Source organism: Sturnira hondurensis, unplaced genomic scaffold (assembly GCF_014824575.4).
Source record: "Sturnira hondurensis isolate 20B ecotype Veracruz unplaced genomic scaffold, ASM1482457v3 Scaffold0024152, whole genome shotgun sequence".
Classification (NCBI taxonomy): Eukaryota; Metazoa; Chordata; class Mammalia; order Chiroptera; family Phyllostomidae; genus Sturnira; species Sturnira hondurensis.
The window spans coordinates 6,214,161-6,235,234 of NW_028096783.1; the positions used below are offsets into that span (position 1 = coordinate 6,214,161).

The 21,074-nt window shown below is 51.6% G+C and overlaps 1 protein-coding gene across 2 annotated transcripts in view; it reads right to left on the reverse strand.

The window, feature by feature from the left end:
• Positions 1-21,074, reverse strand: part of FLI1 (Fli-1 proto-oncogene, ETS transcription factor) — a 114,149-nt gene that overhangs the window by 19,061 nt on the left and 74,014 nt on the right. For both annotated transcript variants that reach the window (XM_037038309.1, XM_037038308.1), the window contains 2 exons: positions 17,832-18,035; positions 9,459-9,524 (listed from right to left, as the gene is read on the reverse strand). In XM_037038309.1, the coding sequence (XP_036894204.1) occupies positions 9,459-9,524; positions 17,832-18,035 (270 nt within the window). The remainder of the gene's footprint in view (positions 1-9,458; positions 9,525-17,831; positions 18,036-21,074) is intronic.

Sequence of the window (21,074 nt, forward strand, 5' to 3'; positions counted from 1 at the left end):
ATCATATCGTTGCAACGACTAGGAGACATCAGCTTCCTGGAAGCGACAGACCTTTCCCTGGGAGGTGGACGGAACTGGGAGAGCAGCCGTGGGCCTTGTCACTGCTAGTGGAGGGGGGCTTTGGGGGAGCTGCAATAGAGACTCTGTTCTGCTTCATCCTAGCTTTCTGGCTGGGCTTAACCTATCTGAGCCCCAGTTTTCTCATGTGTGAAATTGGAATAACAACAGCAGCAACAAAATGGGGTTGTAGTGAATGAAATTTAAACGTGGAGTGAATAGAAAAGTTCTCGGCACCTAGTATGCACGTAATACATGTTAGCTGGGGTTGTTCTGGGGAAGGGCATGGGCAACAGTAAGGAAAGGAAGTCTGGAGGGAGCAGAAGGTAAATTTTTCCTGAGTGTCACTTTTCCTTGGCTTGGTTTTGTCCTGGGCCTCTTCTTACCCTGGTGCCCACAGCAAGGGGACCCAGATCCAAGGGGCGTCCTAGGGGAGTTTAAGCTGATAGAAAATGGGCCAAAGGGTGAGGCGGAGCTCCCACCTCCTGTGTGAATTCTTCTCTTGGTGGGCTCTCTCTGCTTCTGTGGCTGGGACGGATTGCAGCTTCGCAGAGATAGCCTGGGAGTCAAATGAGGGGGACATTTACGGCAAAGTAGAGAAAAAGACAAATACCGTCTACAGTGGACAATGCCAAAGTATCACCCTTGTAGTCAGAAATATCACGAAGGGTCAGTTTTACAGAAAACTTTTGGGGAGCAGCTTAAGGCATGTCATCTAAGTTTTCACCCATCCATCCAATGGCCTTGTCTAAGTGTCTACCTTTAAGATGCTTCCAGTCATGAAAGACAAAAGACCATTAGGATAGAATTTGCTGGATGCTGAACTGTAAAAACAGCAGTAAGTCCAAGCAAAGCACCGAGAAGGGGTGGTTGAGACCCTACCGAGGAGGGGTTATCTGAACTGGGTCTCGGGGCGAGTGTGGCTTCCCAGGAGATGGGTAAGGCTTGCGTGTTGGGGGTGGGTAGGACAGGAAGGGTATGCGAGGCAAAGGGAGAACTGGGACCCGTTCACTGTTCTGCTTGAAAACAGACCAGGCAGGACTCAATTCACAACTGAAGGACCCAGTTCTCTGTAAGATCCTAAATGGGCAAAGCTGTCCTTCTGGGCAAAGCTGTCACATCTCTGGACCCAAAGTGATCAAGACTGCTCTGGGCCGCGTGCCTCTGGCGACCCTGCCTGGCGGAGGCCGGGCGGCCTTCAGAGGCGCACGCCAGGAAGGCTGGTCTTGCCTCTCCGTCCCTCACTCTGCGGTGGCGAAGCCAGCTGGTCTGACTAACTGCAGGAGGCAGGGGAGAGAAGTGTCTGCTCTGAGCTCTAGGTGGTCACCTTGGCTGTGCCCAGCAGCCCCGCACGGCCCCGGGGGCCTTGAGGCTGACCTGCATAACCCTCAGAACTCTCTCTTGCAGTGACATGTGTGGTGGTATACAGTTTTAAAAATATTTTATTTATTTGCTTTTAGAGAGAGGGCAAGGGAGAGAAACACCAGTGTGAGAGGGAAACATCAATCAGTTGCTTCTCACATGCACCCCAACGAGGGATTGAACCTGCAACCTGGGTGTGTGCCCTGATCGGGAGTCGAACTGGTGACCCTTCACTTTGAAGTCTGACGCCCAACCAACTGAGCTGTGCCAGCCAGGGCTCTTTAAAATAATGAATTAATCAAACACAGAAGCTGAGGAGAATGACCATTAGAAGATATTTGTGTGTGGGTGTGTGTATTTAATATATATATATATATATATACATACATATAAATATATTAAATATATATATATAGTAAATCCTCCAAGGAATAAAATGTACACAATTTGAATTATTCTTGAGACCAAAGAGCACCTAAAATAAGGGAATTCATGCCTTATCTGAAACTAAAGACAAAAAGAAGTGCCCCAACAAAATCCCTCTCTGCCTGCAACAGTGTAATACTGAAAGTTGTTTGCCTTACTATCCCGGAACAAGTTTACACTTGTCTTAGGAAACAGGCTAAGTGTTTCCAATAATTTGGAGAAAGCGTGCCCTCGTCGCTGTGTAACCCACATGTGTGATAACAGCACACGCAGCACACCCACAGAAAAAAAATAACAGTTCTTTTACTTAGAGAAAGGAAGGATAATGGTTACTTAGAAAGTGTCCCAGACAAGCTGTCAAATTGAATTCAGAGAGCTGGAGTCTGACTCCGGGACAGGGCTGGCTGGCTGAGTTCCCCGGGGACTGGGGTTTCCTGCCTGCTACAGTTTACAGACAACGATTCTTTGTTTCCAGCTCTCTCTCTCTCTCTCTCTCCCCCACCTCTCTCTCCCTCTCTCCTTCTCTCCCTCTCTCCCTCTGTCTCTCCCTCTCTATCTCTCTCTGGTGGAAAAAAGCTCACAAAAAAACATGCTGCTCTCCAAAGAGGGTCAGATCGAAAGCAGACAAAACATTAACTCTGGAATTTCAAAGGAAAACAATTTTTAAAAAACCAAAAGAGCAAGCTACTGTCTATTCTGTAATAATAAATCTTGCCTTTGGACCCCAGAAACAGCACACACACACTCACATGCACATTCAACAACCGACCCTGCTTTTGCTAAAAATGGATTAGAGGTATTTCATCATAAAGGAAAAACATATAATGACAAAATTCTTAACAGGCCCTCCTGTGAGCCCTCCATTCCCTCAAGTTTAAGTGCATGTTAGTTGACAGAGACAGAGCCTGTGGAGCCACAGAACCTGCTGCATAAGAGATGTTATTTACTCCCTAAAAATAACAGGAGATTACCTCACAGCATTACAGGCCTTTTCCTACGGCACACATGTGCCAGACCACCCCCCACAAGCTCCCCCAGCCGGGGCAATGGCGCGCGGCCCACGCCCACGCCGAACACCTGGACACTCTGTTCACCCTCCCTCCCACTCAGGATGCCACCCCAAAGCCCACCCTCCCCAGATGCAGGACCTGAAAACACACCACCCTCTTTCGCTGCGCCATACATACAGCGCTTGGCTGCAGGCACTGATGTTCTGCACTCATCCACATTTCCCCCTGTTAAAACAAAACTCAGGGCATCTTTCTAAAACTCAAGTTATAGAAAATTTCACAGCTGTTGAAATGCAGAGAAGAAACCCTACCAAACCCTGCAGGGCCCTCCATCCTGCCAATCTTATTTCAGCTCGACCCCCACCCACTTCCCCTCCCTGGCCCTGCTTAGCTTGAAGCAAATCCCTGGCTTGGGGCTCCTTTGCTGAGCTTCCTGTCTCACAGGGAGACAGCCAACTGGGTCTTTCAGTTTCGTGTGGGCCACGTGTCACATGGAGGCCTTGGTGCTTCCATGGGGCAGCCTCATGCTGCCCCCCGCCCCCAGGAACTCACCTGGTGGGTCCCTTCCCCCAAACTCAGCATGAACAGGAGCTGCCTCCCCTCACAGTCCCACAGTGCATGGCAGACTCAGGCACTGCGGCTGATGCCATCTTCGGTGTCTAACACTGTCCCTTCCTGTCATGATCCTTGCCCAACACCATCTGCGGCATATTCCTAGCGGCCTCCCATCGACCCCTAAAATGAAATCAGAAAGGCCACTCCACAGAGGATGTGAGCGCAGCGGGAAATGGCAGGATTTGTTGCCAGGTCACTCACACTCCAATGCCCAGTGTTCATTACCTACCGCCCCGGCCGTATCTCGGCCTCTAAGCCCCGAAGGGTAGGTGCTGCCCATGCACCGCAGTTCCTGGGCTCGGGCTCATGTCCCCCACACAGCAGTTCCTTAGTAAGTGAAGAGGTGAATGAGTGTGGTGGAGGAGGGCACAAGTCACAGAGTTTAGGTCCACTCCTGACTGAGGCACTGAGTGACTTCACTGCCTGTGTGGCCTGGGCTGGACCCATGTCTTCTCTGGCCTCGGGTCTCCTCAGCCACGTGAAAGGTTTGGAGCGGACGTTTGACTTGAGCATTGAGTGATTTTCTGCCTCTTCATCACTCTCAGGGGACTTGTTACATGTAGCGTGCGTGGTTCTATTTCATGGTACGCAGACCCGCATTATTCCTCAACACTTCTCCACGCGTGTCTGCCTACTAAGACTGGAAGTGACTCGGCGCCCATGGTATTCCCATGCCACAGGATGGGGTGTGGTGTCCTTCATGATCCTGGGCGCATGTGGTAACCCTCCCTCAAAAATAGCCGACTTATTTTGCAACGATAATATAATTACTGTCACACCCCATGAAGCTAGTGTCGGACGTGGAACAGTGTGTCAGACACCGTGCTCGGCAATGCGTGGGCACGCTCTCGTGTCTGAAGTGTCATTAAAATTACCCTCATTTTCTATGTGAGGGAATTGAGGCAGAAAAAAAGACTCAGTGTCTTGTCCAAGGTCACAGAGTCTGTTTGCATTCAAAGCCTGAGAGTTGAGCCAACATGTTATAATGCTGAAATGAAAGATTAATACCTACCCTAGGTCAATGGAGGGCATTCACTAAAGAAGGTGTGAGAGGCTGGCAGATGCTTGGATTGGACACACCGAGGTGTGAGAAGCAGCTTGGAGGGAGGGGAGAACCTGAGGGACCTACATTTGAACGCTACTCTGCTCTAAAACCTGGGGGGACGTCAAATGCACCCTGCCATCCATCTGTGTCCTGTCTGCTGTATCTACAGAATGGGGTTCTAATAATACCAGCTCTGCCATCCCTGGTGACAGTTCGGGGCACATATGAGGCCGTGGACGCGCAGTGCTTAGCAAACAGTGAGGAGCTGCCACTGGCCACTGCCACCTGGAGCCTCGGGAGAGATGCAGGGCTCTCGCTGGCACAGTCTCCGGGGCCTGTCAGGCGTTTTACCATAAGGGACACATTTCAGAGTTTCTCCACTCTCTTTCCTGTGCTTGGAGTGTAAGCAGACTTTTTATCCATTAGCCAAGGCAATCGCTGGAGATGGCCATTCCGCAGGCAGGCAGACAAGGTACCAAGGTGGAGAAGCGGTTTCGAATTCCGCGGCAGGTCCTCAGTGGCTTCCCAGGCTGGGGCTGGAAGCTCCGGGCTGTACGGGCCACGGTGGGTTTATGAGTCCCAGAGTTAATAAACAGGGAGCTCAATATCCTCTGACTTTTGGAGAGTCAGAGGCATTTAAACAGATCCAGCATGACCCCGAGGAAATGAGGGTTTACACGTGCAAAGCTCTCCGAAGGAGAGAGATCTGCTGGTTTGTGCATGCTGGCTGTCTGGCTGAGGACATGGGGAGGGCCCCAGGGCAGGGTTCACAGGAAAACACGGGGGAGCTCTGACCTGCACCCAGGTGCCCCAGCGTGGAGGGTGGAGGGAACAGGGTTTGGGGGGGGTCAGCGGTCCTGGCTCCAGGGCTGTGTGTACTTGCAAAAGCCACTTCACTTCTAGGGCCCCAGTGTCCTCCTTGTAAATTCAAATTACCACAAATCTACTTTTTATTTTTAGTTTTTTAATCCTCATCCTTCATTTGTATACCAGTAGGTCCTGCTCTTCTTTTTCTAGGTTGAGTCGAAGCCACAAAACGTCAAGAATCCACTGCCCAGTGCACCTCCAATGAAACCTGGGCGGCTCTGAGACGGGTCTCACTCCCCTCTCTCTACTTCGTGTCCGTCTTGTGTGGCAGGGCGTCTGAATTTGGGCTGCAAGCTGCCAGAGTAGCCTGGAGAGCTTGCAACCTTTTCACTGCCCACCTGTGCCTCCTAGAGATTCCGAATGAACTGGTCCTGTTGGGGGTCTGGCCATTGGTACTGTATTTGTGCATTTTTATTGTAAGACGTACATAGCATTTACCATTTCGACCATTTTTCAGTGTGTGCCGGTGGCATTAAGTGCATTCACGTTGTGCATCCAAAACAATCAAACTTCTCATCTTTTCAAACCAGAACTCTGTCCCTGTTAAACAATAACTCCCCATTCCTTCCCCTGGCCCCCGGACGCGGGACCCACCATCCCACCTTCTGTCTGTCAGGTGAGACTGCTCTAGCTGCCTCACATGGCTGGAGTCGCGCCGTGTTGGTCCTGCGGCACCAGTACGTGTAAAAAGCTCACCAGGTGCTCCCTGCGTAGTTAGATTGGGCAATAGTATCACGTAGGGGGTGCATATGAATTCATCTTTGGGAAAAGGGAATAGCACAGGGATGTAGGTGGGGACGGAGAAAACTAGCGGGAAAACACTCAAATCTCTGCCCAAACTGTACACTTAGGCCAAGTCTTGTTTCCACAAAAAGCCAGCTGGAGGCAGAAGGGGCTGTGTTTGTCAGGGACACCACGTGCAGCCTAGGACGCTGACCCTACAACCTGGGGGTGAGCCCTTGTTCTGCCGTTGACATCGCCCAGCCTCACACTCTCTCCCTGTGAAGCGGAGATGATCATGTCTGCCTCCCCGGGAGGCTGCCGGGCTCAAAAGCAGAGGCACAGTGTGTGAATGTGCCCAGAGCATCACCGACATCCCCGTAGATGGCAGCCGTGGCTGCTGTTGCCAATGGGCAATGAAGCCTCCAACCCATACTCCTTCAGTGCATTGGCCTTGGCAACTAACAGTAGAGAGATCACAGCTGTTCTAGTTGGGTCCAGTCTACAGCCATAGAATATTTTGTTAAGGGACTTAAAGATTGTTCTAAATTAATTTTGAAAAATTAGTCGTACTTCCTGAGTACACATAGCCCTTAGAGGGCGCAGTCATTTCCGAGAGACAAGCTGGAAGGACGATTCCGCCACAGCAAAGTCAAAGGCACTCTAATCTGTTATGTGTGTTGAAGAAGCATTCACAGACACCATCTCCAAACTCCTTTCCTTTGTGCTGGACGCCAGCACCTGCCCTGTGCGAAGTGTACGTGGCGTGCGCACACACGCACAAAGAGGACCCTGGAGCTTTAGATGAACTCTGGGTTTGTCGGGGTCTCTGAGTGTCTCCATTTGAACAAGATGGAGCCAGGGTGTGTGATGGGTCCTCTTTATTTTTCCATTTAATATTTGAAGAACTAAAGGTAGGGATTAGAGAAAAGCAGAAGAGAGCGAGGTGGGGAGGCTGGAGAAGCTGGGTTAGCTTTGTCTTGCTAATGCATTTGTTTTGTGGCTGCTGGCGGCTCAGACAGATTCAGACCATCTCACAAGGGGGAGGCAACAGAGCAGCGAGACAGCTCGAGTGGAAAGCTTTACTGGGGACAAAAGACGCACCTGCAAAGCGCAGCCGTAATCGTCTCTGGAGGCCAGGGCCAATGTGGGGAGATAAATGCCCAGCACCACCTGAATGAGATCCTGGCAGCAGGCGTTTGCCTGGATACTACCGCTAATTCATTTCAGAAGAGGGTTGCTACCCACCTAGAGCGAACGGCTCCCACGATGCCTGAATGAGCCTGGTGGCCTCACAAATGGACTCTCTGTGCACAAAAGGACCAAGGGAAGGAAATGCAACGTGGCAGGTACAGGAGAGGGCTGAAAGCTAAGACCCCTGGAGCAGTAATATGTGTTGGTTATTAATACAGTTCAACTTGGACAAACTGGCTTCTAAACTGAAATCTCTATTTTAAACCCAATGTCAAAATTCTCTCCTGGGCTCTGCCCCAGAGCCTCATTAGTTAATACTGACATTGCCAGCCAGCCTCAGCCTGCGGAGCTGGAGGGACATTCAAGGATCTCGTCCCTCCCTCCCTCCTTCCCTTCCCTTCTTCCTTTTCCCTCCAGGCCTTTCCTCCTGTCTCTTTCCCTTCCACCTAAGAAGTGGGCTCCTACCTGGAATGAAACGAAGTTCCATAATTGAAGCAAAGAGGCTCTGTGTGAAGGCAGAGCCCTCACCCTGTGGTTCCCAAGTCACTGCCCTGGAAGCCACAGACTCGAGTCTGGGCTCGACTGGGACCGATTCAGCTCAGCCCCTTCATTTGCTAGGACACCAGGGCTCAGAGAGGTGAAGCAATTTCCCCAAAGGAAGCTGCAAGTGCCCCGACAGCCAATCATGTGTGTTACTCTAATGCGTTTTTTCTCTTACAGACACGTGCAACCTGATGTTAAGTAGGCCATCAAGTAAAATGTGGCTTGGGCTGTGGAATGAGCCACTATAATTCAGTTTGCACGGAGCAGTTCAATCGACTTGATTTGGAAAGGAAAACAGCAGCATAAATAGGACCAGGCCAGGGTGGGGTGAGGGAGTAGGAAGCAAATGAAAACCACAAAAGTTTACAATCCGATTCATCACATTGTATATTTGCTCCACTAATTTTTTGTCATCATTGGATTATAAATTACTAACAGGAAACACAAAATCCTATGTGATTGAAGGTGTGACCTTGGCCAAGACACCAGGGTTGTTTGTGTCTCTGTTTCCCCCATAATCCGAGGGGATATAGTTATTGATTTTGGAGAAAGAGAGGAAGGAGGGATGAAGGGAGAAGGAGAGAGAGAAACGTTGCCCTGCTGCCTCCCAAACGTGCCTTGACTGGGGACTGAACACGCACGCCGGGTGTGGTCCTGCGTGGGAATCAAACCTGCAGAAATTCCGCGTGTGGGACGACGCCCAACCAATGGAGCCACCTGGCCGGGGAGCCCAGGAAGACTTGGAATCAAATGGTCTTGAAACTTACTCCATTAGAAGGGTCTTACATTCTCTGACATTTTATGCTGTGCTACTCGAAATGCAGCCAATACTGAAAACATCTGCCTTCATTCTACATTAGAGCAGGTGTGCATTAAAGAAACGGTGGTGAAGGGGGGAGACCCGAGGCAGAGAGAAAGCTCGCCATACTCCTGTTCCCTCCTCCGAGGAATACTCCTCTCCCCTTGGGTAGATTTTTCTTGTTCGTGTTTTTTCTTCCTTTTGCCATTTCATTCACTCTATGCCTATACTGTAACACAGTATCTGGAGCAATAAACCTTTACAATATTGTTTCACAAACAGAGATCTTGAACAATGCTACTGTGATGTGGGCTGAAATTGTCATTGGCGGAAGTGTTCACGGCAACCGTTTTCTTGCTCTCTCAGCCAGACCAAATCAACCAGACTGAACCCTCAAATCACCACTTTGCAACTGCTAAAAGTTGTTTAAATTTTGTGTGAAATGCAGCATTGCAATAATCCCTACAAATCATTTCCTTATCTTCAGCAGAGAAAACACAATTTTCAGTTTTGACAGGGAGTGATATCCACTTCATTCTAAGACCGACACATTTTCTCTCAAGGAGTAACAACTTCCAATCTTGTCTTTATGCCATTATTATTATACAAGATGTTTCAAAAGCTTGCGCTTTTTTTCCAACCAGCAATACAAGCTGGATAAGCGTTGGCATCTTGTCTCGGACGCCCGAAAAAGGCTGTCTCTGTGGAGCCAGAGGGCTGGCGCACAGAGGGGAGCTGCCCCACGCCCTCCGTGACAGTGTAGAACAGTGCTGTGCTGGGTATTGAGCGAAATTCTGGGTGCACGAGAGAAGGGACTTACCTTCTTTGACACTCAGTCGTGGGGACTGGTCTGCATGGGAGGTTGTGTTATAGGCCAGCAGTGAACCTGAAAGGGAAAGCGAAGGCAGGTTACGACCGGACACACCCCTGAGATGGAGAGCAGGAGGTGCAGTGAGTGGGGAGGGGGATAGACAGGGAGAGGGGGGGAGGGACAGGTGACTTGCTGAGACAAAGAGTTAATGTAATCCATTCCGGGGACTGTGATAGCTTCCTGGAGTTAGGGCCAGAGTGGGCAGGAGAGAATGTCTGTGGGCGGAGGCCCGCAAGCTCCCCAGCAGCCATGGGCAGTCCTCAGGTCCACACTACCTACAGCAGGAACCTGGGACGGGGGTCAGCACCCCAGGGCCTCTCCTGGTCCTGCCATTAACACCCCTAAGCAGGTCTCTAGGTCTAGACCTCGGTTTCTCCATCCGTCCAATGAAGCAGTTGAACTGTAGCAGTGGCTGGCCAATCTGCAGGCCTGACACACAGTGTCTGTGGCCTTCTTCTCCGTTTTGGTTTGGTTTGGTTTTGTACAGGGGCCAGAGTCGGCCTGCAGCGTGCAGCCTTCCAGGCCCTGGAGGGGAAGACGGACAGCCCTTCCTGCTAGGATAGCCTTCGGGTATCGGGTATCGTAGGGCTCACTGGCGGGCCCTCTGACAGGCGGCTGGGCACTGGTGCAAGCATTTTCAATGCATTGTAGGGGTTTTTTGCCGTTGTTGTTGTATAAAAAACATTCTCACTTCTTCCCTAATACTTGTCTTATTCCTTAGATTCAAGCAAATTCAAGAGTTTTATTTTGATGGATTTTCTTCACTCCAAATCTCCTGGGGGACCTCTAACGTGCTATGAAGACCTGGACTGGGACCTGCATTTACCAAGATTCGAGGAGCTCCGCATGGATGCTGGAGGCCGCACGAATCTCTGAGAGCGACCCCTTTTCCTGCTCACTGTGGGAGAGTGGGCCGACTCCCATGCCAGGGCTGGGTGCAGGGAACCGGCTGGCAGACACTCCTATTTTTAGTCTCCAGGCAGGGAAGGCAGGCGGGGTGGAGCTGCAGCCCCACCCAGCCGTGGGCGTTTGGTTGCCTCCCAGCAAAAGTGTGCCCCGCCCAGCCAGACGCGGAGGGAGAGAGTGTTACAAAAACCACCCAACTGCCTGGAACCTCTGACTTGTGGCCTGGGCAGCTTGTTTCTACCTCTGAAATAGTTCTAGACAAAAAGGAGGAGTGGAAGGGGTGTGATGGTACTGAGCCCAGGAGATGCCGAAGTGTGGACGCGCAGGTGCCGTTTTAGAAACGAGACAGTCACGGGCAGTGCCATCCAGATGCGTTTGGTCGGTCCATTCTCACAAATACTAAGGACCAAGTGAGGCTGGGACACCCTCACCTTAATGTACTTGTTATGCAAATCAGAGCTTAAATTCGACTCGCCACTTCGTACATAGCCTTGTGACCTCCATCAGTTTGCCTAGTCCCCTGAGCCATAGGCTCCTCACGTATGTAACAGGGACAGATCATCACATCTAAGGTGGTGTTGTGAGGACAGTGTAAACGACCACATACAAATTGCTCAGAAAGACCGTGGCTCATCATAAGTGTTCACTAAATGCTAGCTATTATCATTATTGTTTTTACATCCCTTCTCCCACCATTATATACAATAAGCCCATTATAAGAGAGCTTGCTGAACATTAGTCTTGTCCTCTGGAATTACAGTTATGAATGGGTTCTCCTGCAGTAAGAAATAATGCCCCATGCCTGGAGGGGGGCTAAGAAATGGAACCAAACCTTCCAAGGGAATAGAAAAAAGTCTCAGGAGTGAGACCAGGAATGTCTGCCTCTCGGTCCCCGACATTCTCTCCCTCAGGCTAAAACCTCATGGCTGGAGCAAATAAAGAAAAATGATGGCCTCAGAGGAGGGAACTGCCGAGTCATTAGGGCAGATTTAGCTAAGAGCACGAAGCTTAGATAAACCACATTTATTAAATTTCCCCCGTGGTGGAAGTTCTTCTCCGGGCACAGGTGAGTTTCACAGGAAGCTCCCAGAAAGCCAAGAGAAAGGGTCGTTTGGCCCCTGCAAAGCTCGCATGAAATACATATTTCACGGTAACCTAGGAAAAGGATTTTGCCCTGAAGACTGTTCTCGGCTCAAGTTTCACTTCTAGAAGGAGAGGCTGCCTTCCCTGGGGAGGGGCTGGTCACGGGCATCCACCTTCCCTCCTGAGGGACCAACATTCCCTCCGTCCTCTGCTCCTCATTAAGTTCCTCATGCTACCCAGGGTGGCAGGGTGCACCCTGGGCTTCAGGGAGAGTGCTTGACTGCAAGACGGTCCTCCCGGGAACCTGGCCCCTGTGCTCTGGCTTTGGATTTCTTGCTCTTGCTTTCAGGCTCCTTCTGTGTGAGGCTGATGTGCTGCTGAAGTCCCGGTCTTTCCCCACACAGCCTCATCTGAGTCCACAGGATGAGAGGAGGAGGAGGAAGACAACACTCGTGGATGGCTCCCTGTACCAGAGGGTTTACGTCTGCCTCTCACATAGCCTTATGTGACCCCTGCAAATCCAGTGTTCCCGTTTCAGCGAAGCCCAGGAAACAGGAGGCCCATTCCGGTCCAGCGGACCCTGCAGCCTGCAGGCTGAATCTCAGAAACTGACAACGCTCACCTATGGCGTTGCAAACCATCACCCCTTGTCATCCTACCTTTCGGGAGCATGGGGTGATGATGGAAGAGGGAGGCTTCTAGTCTATTCCTTGACCTGGGGGTGTTTAACTGAGTGGGTAGACTCACTTTCTGATAATTCCTTGAGTTATCTCAGCTCAGAGGTGGGGCTGTGGGCCTGGCTACAGCCTGGGGCATCCCAGGCCTGGGTCTTGGAGTCCAGGTGGACTCTACTGGACTCCACATTTATGAGTTTTGCACTTCTCTGTATGTTACACTTCAGTCGAAACATCTGTTTGCTTTCCTCCTTTTTTATGTGCTAAGGCATACACACAGGCATACGCTTACGCGCACTTCTCTTTGCGGTCCTGAATAGCATGCAGTGGCAGCTTTTGAAAATGGAACGGCCTTCCCGATGGGAAAACATAAGGAAAAGTGCACCTCCGTTTTGGAGTCCATCCACCGCTAGAGATAGTATCTGGGATCTGAAAGACGGTGGAAGTGAGTGGAGTAAAGCGTGGCGGGTGCTGGGCAGAGCCCAACAATTGGGCTTTCTGCAGCGCGGCACTACCCCCACCTAACCGGCTCTTTACCTGAAGAACCGGGAGAAGGGCAGACAAGGGGCGTCCCAGTGCCCAAGCCTTCGTGTTCGTCTGATGGAGAATTCTCATTCTCATCAGCTCCTTGAATCTGGGTCTCCCTTTTCTCTGCACTGTGTTGATGGCTTGGGTGGGGAGGGTGGAGGGAGGAGGGAGGAGGGAGGTAAGGCCTGGCTGGCTGACTGCTGGGTCCAGGGAGACCTGGCCTTTTGTCTGCTGGGATCGTGTTCCCCCTCCCGGGTCAGAGCCGGGCCTACAAGGGATAATGCTTCACCAGGCCTGGACCCATCACCTTTGCCCGGTTCTCTGAGGCTGCCGGTGGGAACTCCACAAGAGGCCAAATGTGTTTTCCATTAAGTTTAAATTAAAAATGAGACTCCAGATAGATACCTTCTCTGTGGCCTCCCTGTCACACAGCATATTTTATCCTCTCTGTACCGCCGCTATTTAAGAACACAGTTTCTCAGCAGTTCTCACGGGCCAGGCTCCGTTACCCGTGTGGAACCTGACTTTTCATCAAATGAAAAGGGCTCTTTTTTCTACTCCTGCCTGTGGCCACCCCGCCCAGGACCTCCGGAGCTCCCAGAAACCCCAAACTCCCCCCAGTGGCCCTGAGTTTGAACTGCCAGCTGGGGCAGCCCTCACCCCCTGTGAGGTCCTGCCCAATCTCACTTCCTGCAGCCCACGACTGTAAATACGGGCCCTGCCAAACGGGCAGTGCCCAAGTGAGATACTGGGGGGCCGCCAGTCGGGTCCAGAGTGGGGCTCCGCGGGGAAGAGGGAAGGACAGGACAAGTGTGGTGATAGGTTTGGCTTAATCTGCCCCATTCCAGGAGGCCACAGGAAAGTTTTCAGAAAGCATTTATCTCTTGGGACAAATAAAAACAGAAAATGCTGTGGGCAAAGTGGTCTGGCTCTCAACATGGAAGGCCCAGGGGAATGAGGCTCATTCTGAAGCAGAGACGGGAAGACAGGTGCAGCGCAGGTTAGCGCCAGCTGTCTCAGCCATCTCAGCTCAGAGGCGGGGCTGTGGGCTCGGCTGCAGCCTGGGGCATCCCAGGCCTGGGTTTTGGCGTCCAGGTGGACTCCACTGGCTACATGTGTGCCTTTGAGNGGCTTAATCTGCCCCATTCCAGGAGGCCACAGGAAAGTTTTCAGAAAGCATTTATCTCTTGGGACAAATAAAAACAGAAAATGCTGTGGGCAAAGTGGTCTGGCTCTCAACATGGAAGGCCCAGGGGAATGAGGCTAATTCTGAAGCAGAGACGGGAAGACAGGTGCAGCGCAGGTTAGCACCAGCTGTCTCAGCCATCTCAGCTCAGAGGCAGGGCTGTGGGCTCGGCTGCAGCCTGGGGCATCCCAGGCCTGGGTTTTGGCGTCCAGGTGGACTCCACTGGCTACATGTGTGCCTTTGAGCCAGTTGCTGACGCACTCCAGGCCTCAGTTGCTTTAGCTTTAAAATGGGGACTATACATACTCCACGTGGTGTCCACAAGGGGGCGTGCTGTCCTTGTAAAGAGAAGGACACCAGGGGAGAGGCACACCTGAGCCCTGGAGTCCCCAGGAGGCCCCAGAAGGGTCCTCAGAACTCTGTGCACCCTTCTCCTCACCCAGTGTCCCTCCCATTTCAAGTGCACACAGCATTACAGAGGGACGGCTTGGAGGACAGCCACTCTGTCGGGGACAGCTGAAAAGCCTGGGTCTAAAGAAACAGCGCTCCCAGGTCTAAAGAAACAGCACTCCTCTCCCACAGGGAGGCCGGACTAACACCAACGTGCCAGGGCACCAGGAGGGGATAGAGGGGCTTGGGGGCATTGCTATTTATTCTCCACCCTGGAAAATTAAAATTTGCTTTTAGGCCTGGCTGATGTGGCTCAGTGGATGGAGTGCTGGCCTGCAAACCAAAGGGTCTCCAGTTCGATTCCCAGGCAAGGTACAGGCCTGGGTTGAGGTAGCAACCACACATTGATGTTTCTCTCCCTCTCTTTCTCTTTCCCTTCCTCTCTCTCTAAAAATAAATTTAAAAAAATCTTTAAAACAATGTGTTATCTAACATGTAAAGTTTAGCTTCCCTGAGACAATCAGAGTAAATATGCAGGCACGTTCTCTGAAAGTGTGCGATACCAGAGCTGCCCGTCGTACAAGGTTTCCTCTTCACTGCCGACGTGCAGACAGAAATGGGGCATTTCGGGGAAGCACATCCAATTCGGAGCCTTCCTCGCTGCAGGTCCGTTCTGAGGTCTCCAGCCCTTCTCCCCCGTGGCCTTCCCTTAGCCCGCTGTACCTCCTCTGTCATGCTGAGGAGCTCAGCTCTTTCCCCTCCACTTCCCGCCCAAGTGGAAACGTTCAAGCCCTGTGCCTTCCCCAGCAAAGGGATGGGTGACAAAGCACAGGGCATCTGCGTCCCTTCCTCCTGCCTCTACTCAGCTGTCCGACCTCTTTCCCTCAAGCGCCGGCCTCCCTGCCTCAGCACAGAACACCCGCTGGAAGTCAGTCTGGAAAACCAATAAAGTGTTTGAAGACAGGCCGGTGGACACCAGGGATTCCTGGCAATCCGGGCAGCAGACAGCCCCCAGGCACGTGACCTCCTGCCGGGTTTCTGCAGGCCAACCACCACCCAAAGCCTCTGTCCCAGAGGCTGGAACCTGAAGGTAGACACCAATTAAAAAGAAGCATGAATCAAAGTTGTTTCCAGGATAGCTGGTCATTTTCTAGCAGAGGTTCCTCCAAGGGCCTCTAGACTATGACAATACCGGGCTGGGGCAGGTTTTCACGGACCTTGATATAGGCATTTCAAGTTTTGCTTTTGTGGGCAGATGTGGTTTTTATATCAACTCACAGAGCACTTTCTATTTAGCTATTTCACTCAACATTGTATCACACACGCACTTCGTTCCATCTCCTCTCGACTCTGGGAATTTGTCCCACTAGTAAGTTCCTTTCTGCAAACTTCATTTTCTTTTTCTTTTTTTTTTTTACTTCGGGGCATCTTCCTCGGTGTCCACAAATATTCTTAAAAGCGAAGAAGGAAAAAAGAAGCCAGTTATACTTCTCCTTGCCCTGCTGCCTATACCCCCTAAATACCACACTTCCTGCCCCCCCTTCTCTCCTGCTCTCTCATTTGCTCTCATTCAGCTGAGAGCCCCTTTAGAGGCTGCCAATGACCAGCTCACCAAATTCCTGGTCTCACTTTAGGGCCTAATGGAGACTCGGGCTGTGTACAGCCCTGCCGGAAAGCAGGGCCTGGGGACCCTATGGGGTGATGGGCTTTCCCCAGATCAAGTCCAAATGAGCTTGACCGTGTCCCCAACAAGGGCCCCTGTCACGGAGCCCAAAATTATTGGCCCCCTGCGGCTGCTGTCCATCCCTTCTCTCACAAAGGAAGACGAGGGGCTGGCCACCACTGGGCCTCCTCCCATCGGATCCAGGGGAAGCGGAAAGGCAGGCTCCTTCAGGGCTTTTGCTTTGCTGGTCTCTCCTCGAGCCCACTTCCACACCTGCCCTGCCTAGCTAGCATCGTTGCAAGGTTCTGCACAAAGACCCTATTTTAAAAAAATTCTATAAATACTTAAAGGTTGAGAAATACGGATTGCTAGAAAATGCTAATTCTCCAAAGCTCAGGAAAAAAACCGTGTGGCACATTGCCCCCCTTTTTTGAAATGGTTGTTTCTCGGGCTCACCTCATGTGGCAGCAAGACTCAGACGTGAGGTCATGGCTGTGGTGTTAACATATACCGCGTCACCCACGCCCCCCTCCCCTCCGGGTGCCAGACACCCCACCGAGGTGACTGAGGAGCCTGGAGGCAGCGGTGGAAACTTCTGAAGCATTTTTTAAATTTTTCATTTTTAAAGCCAGAGTGCACTGTCCCCGTGCCACGTGGTGCCCTGATGCAGAACAAGACAGATGTTTGCAAGGGTGGCAAATTGAAGACCCCTGAACAACAGAGAGCACATGAAGAACAAAGTAACCCAGAGCCCAGGAGACCCGAAAGGCGGCCCATAGCCACTGTCCAAGGATCTCAGCTTTGAAGGGGCTTTGGAACCATCAGACTCATTCTCTCCAAGCTTAATGCCTTCAAGATTCCCAGCAGCCTTGGCCACTGACAGCAAACACTGTACGACCTGAGGCTGTCAGCCTGCCTTTGGGCTGGGCTGACAGGTAGAAAGCTTCCTCTCAGAACGAGTCCACCTCTGTTTCCCTGTAGCTTCAATAACCCCTGATCTCAGAACCATCTTTCCCCAGAATAGTCCTTTCATACACGGGCTCATTGGTCGGCCACCTGGCCTGGATCTCTGGTGAAGAGTTAAGGCCAAGACGGTCAGCGGGCCGCGAAGAGTTCTGTTCCTGTCTCTGGGTTTCGTATCGAGTGGCATTTATGTCCAGTTGTCGGTGCTACAGAACCCTGTGGCGAAAAAACCCTCTGGACAACTGCGTGCTTTCTTTCATAAACTCTCCTGTCCCGAAGCTCTTTGCACCCTGAATGTGTCAGGGGAAAGCTTCGGACAGATCCTAAGGACCTGTGACATCTGCTACTTTCCTTGTTCAGCTCAGAAGGGGGTGTAGGTGGCGGCCACAAAGGTGGGGTTAGGAGGTGCCGTAGTGACCCCAAGGATAAGAGGAACTTAATGTGTAATTTCAAATCCTTGAATCCTAAGTCCGTGAATCTAGAATTACCGCAGGAACCCTCAGCATTGCTCAGGAAAACACCAGCGAGGGCGTCCATGTATTTACGATTACAGGGCTGAGTAGTGTCTGGGCAGGGGCTTTCACGGGTGGGGTGTGGGCGGCCTCTGGCAGACCCCTCAGGGGCACAGCTCCCTACGTTTCCTCCATTCCTCATTGTTTTCCTTTGACAGCACGGGTCTGGGCCAGCCCTCCCGCAGGGTCAGTAGGAGCCAGTGGCCTTGGCAATGTGACAGACCCCAACCCACAGCACCTGTGGCATCTGCCCAGCATACGCCCACGGCAGGGGCCCAGCTTCCTTCCCTGCACGGGCCCCGTGGGCGGCCCGTCTTCCCTGGGAGCAGCCGGGCAGAGCTTTCTTCTCCCAGCCCCAGGCCTGTGGGCTACACCCTCCGGGGGCGGTTCAGGGCCCGAAATACAGAGGGCACTTACTTTCCCTGAGGTAACTGAGGTGTGACAACAGCACTTCGGTGTTGTAGAGGGAGGTGGCTCGGAGGAAGTCCTCCTTGTTCATTTTACACAGTTCCTTGCCATCCATGTTCTGGAAAAAGGCTGTGTCGATCTCCATCAAGCTGTACTCCTTTATCGCCCACTCCAGCCACTGCCGCACGTGCTCCTGCGTCCACAGCGTGGGGTCTGCAGAGGAGAAGTTCTGTCAGCAAGGGCTGTGGGTGTGGGGCCGGAGGGGCGGACAGGGCTCCCTCCACTTCACAGAGGCTGGGCAGCCTCTCTTGGCCTCTGTCTACCCCCTCCATCCTTCCCCAACCCCTCTCTCCTCTCTCTCTTTCTTCCCACCCTTCCCTCTCCCCTCCCCCGCCCCACCCTCCCTCTTCCTCCCCTCTCTCTGTCTCCTACCGCACTCACTGGGAAAGCGGGTTCCCTCCCAGATGGTCCCCCGAGCTCTCCCATCTGGCTCCCTGGCATCTGGAGCTGCCTGAACCACTTAGTGCTCTGGCAAGGCTCTCAGATGCCTCACTACACACCCTGACAGCACCCTCTTCAAAGCTTTGGGAAGTCGACGGAAACCTTTGCCTGAGAAATGGTGGCATCCCAGTGAAAATAAACACAGTTCCACAGATCCAGGGACCAGTGTCTCTGGGAGGGGAAACCATCTGTATCTTGAGAGCACTGATGATTTCACAGAAGAACACGCTCTTCAGATGGCGACAGAGAGAGCACATCTGTACACACTTGTCCTGCGAGCCCGTCTGCGCAGACAGGAAACCCACTGGTGTGAGTGCTTCACGTGAATCCAGCCTGCATTTCCCCCCTCGGACACAGCTGTGCGAAGTTTCTACCAGACCATCCCCAAAACATTTTTAGGATGTATAAGTCCCCAGAGATGAGAAATGGTGTCAGAGAGCAACCCTTTAGCCCTTGAGGGAACATCAGTAATAAGGATAGAAGGTCTCCACTTAAGACCCTCACGACTCTGTCTCAGGCAGGTGTGTGTGTGAGGGGGATGTGTGCACTTTGGGTGCTAGTGAGGAGTCCAGCAGGTTCCGTGGGAGGTAGAGGCCCTTATAGCCGATCACTTTGCACAGTCTGGAAGCCTCCCCCCTTCTTGGCTAACCGATTATTAGTGAGTCTAACAAACGCTTCGAATGTGCCCATCATGGCAGAAAATGACGTGGCCCTCGGCCTCATGAAAGACCCAGCCGCGTGAAGGGTCCAGGTAGGAAAGCACGTAATGAAGCAACAGATTTTGTGGCCGTGGTTGAAGTAGTGAGAAGTGGAAGAGAAAAGTGTACAGGTGGAGTCATGGAAGGCTTGCTGGAGGAGGAGAGGAGACAGGGCATTGTGTGTCAGCTGTCAGCCCCAGCTGCTACCGGGCCTCTTGTATCAGCAGGTGTATTCGGCAGAAATATCAGCCCTACCTCTCAACCAGGTCACCCTCTCTTGCTAAGGCTTGGTGAAGGTTCTGGGCAAAAATGGAAACCTAGTTTGAATGTTTAGGGGTGGCAGAGGGGAACGAGAGGTTTCGTTTTTGTTTTCTGTCACGCCCGGCAGGGGTGACTCTCCAGTGTTTGCCCCGGTCTGGCAGGGGCTTTCTGTTTCTCCTTGGTTGTGACCTGTGAGAACTGGCAGGGAGGTGGCCGCATCTACTCTGCAAAGTGTCCACAGCGCCCCATGTGTGGAGCGGACAGGCTGGTGAGAGAGGAGAGTGAGGAGAGAAATATCTGGGGCGCAGGTCACAGGATGACGCCGACTGTCATACTGCAGTCCAACGCCCAGCAACCCCAGATCCGGGGTGCCTACTGCTCCTACTTTCCACTTATCAAGAAAACCCTACAAAGTGGCTGGTCTCTTCATTTCACAGATGGAAAGTAGAGTCACGAAGGGTTAGTGTCTAACTCAAACTTAAGTCCCAGTCTGAGCCGGGGTTCCCGTCCGAGCTGTCCCAGGGCTTCGTTTCGTTGAGGGGTAGGTCCCCCGACCCCAAAGCCTCTTCTCTTTTCCTCTCACAGTCCCATCTGAACTTGCCTGTGAGTTTCTCTGCTGCTAAACGAAAGAGAGAGCCTTCTTATAGCTTCACTGTGTGAGTCAAGCACTTAGGCATGGACCGTTGGTAACTGGAAATCATTCTGCACCATTTCAGAGTTGCAAAGAGAAAAGGGAGGAGGCTGAGCGGTTGGATTGTGCAGCATATTACTTCATCTGATCTCCTTTGCTTGTCCTAACTGCTCATGTTTAACATCCAAGACCTTAGGTTTGATTTTACACCATGCAGTTAATTTATTTTATTATTTCCTCTCTTGCTTTGGGCTCTGCCGCAGTATTATTTCTCTCCCTTTACAGAACAATGAATCCTAAATCTTTCACTTTGGATCATGCTAAATTCTTCCAAATGTATTTCCTGGATGACTTAGTCCTAGTTTTTTTCTGCCTGTACTGGGACCTGGTGGTTAGCTAGGGTCCTCATCTATACTTGTCTTAAAATCGCCCCGTAAATTCAACTGCTCTCTCCCCCAATGTCTTACTGCCTTGATCTGTAGACTGGCCCAGATGAAACTTGCCCTCACGTCCAGGAGGCTGACCTGGAAGAAGCCGAAATGTCCAAGGATGATACTTAAGGACTAAGCCCGAAGTAAAATAGGGGAGTGAATCCACACCTAGTGACTTCATTAGACAAAGTGCTTAAAAAACCCCTTGCTATGCAGTTGTACCATTTTCATTATTCCTGCTATAGTTACCTTGGTCCACTGAAGACAGACATTTTGATATTCTTGTGGAAAATATCTCAACACTAATTTAGAGTTGAAGGAACACCAAGAAGTCTGGCCATCTTTGCCCCCTTTTGCTATCCCCTCCCAAAAGTGTCTGCAGATGTGAGCGATGATGGAACATTGGGTTAAGACAATCTCTGGCCCTGGGCGGGTGGCTCATTTGGTTGGAGCATCGTCCCATGCACCCAAAGGTCATGGGTCCAATTTCCAATCAGGGCACATACCTAGGTTGCGAGTTTGATCCTGGGTCAGGAGGCACATAGGAGGCAACCAATTGATGTTTCTCTCTCATATCGATGTGTTTCTCTCTCTCTCTCTCTCTCTATGTATTTATCCATCTATCTCTCTTTGAAAGCAATAAATAGCCCTGGCTGGTGTAGCTCAGTGGATTGAGCACAGGCCTTCGAACCAGAGGATCGAGGTTCAATTCCCAGTCAGGGCACATGCC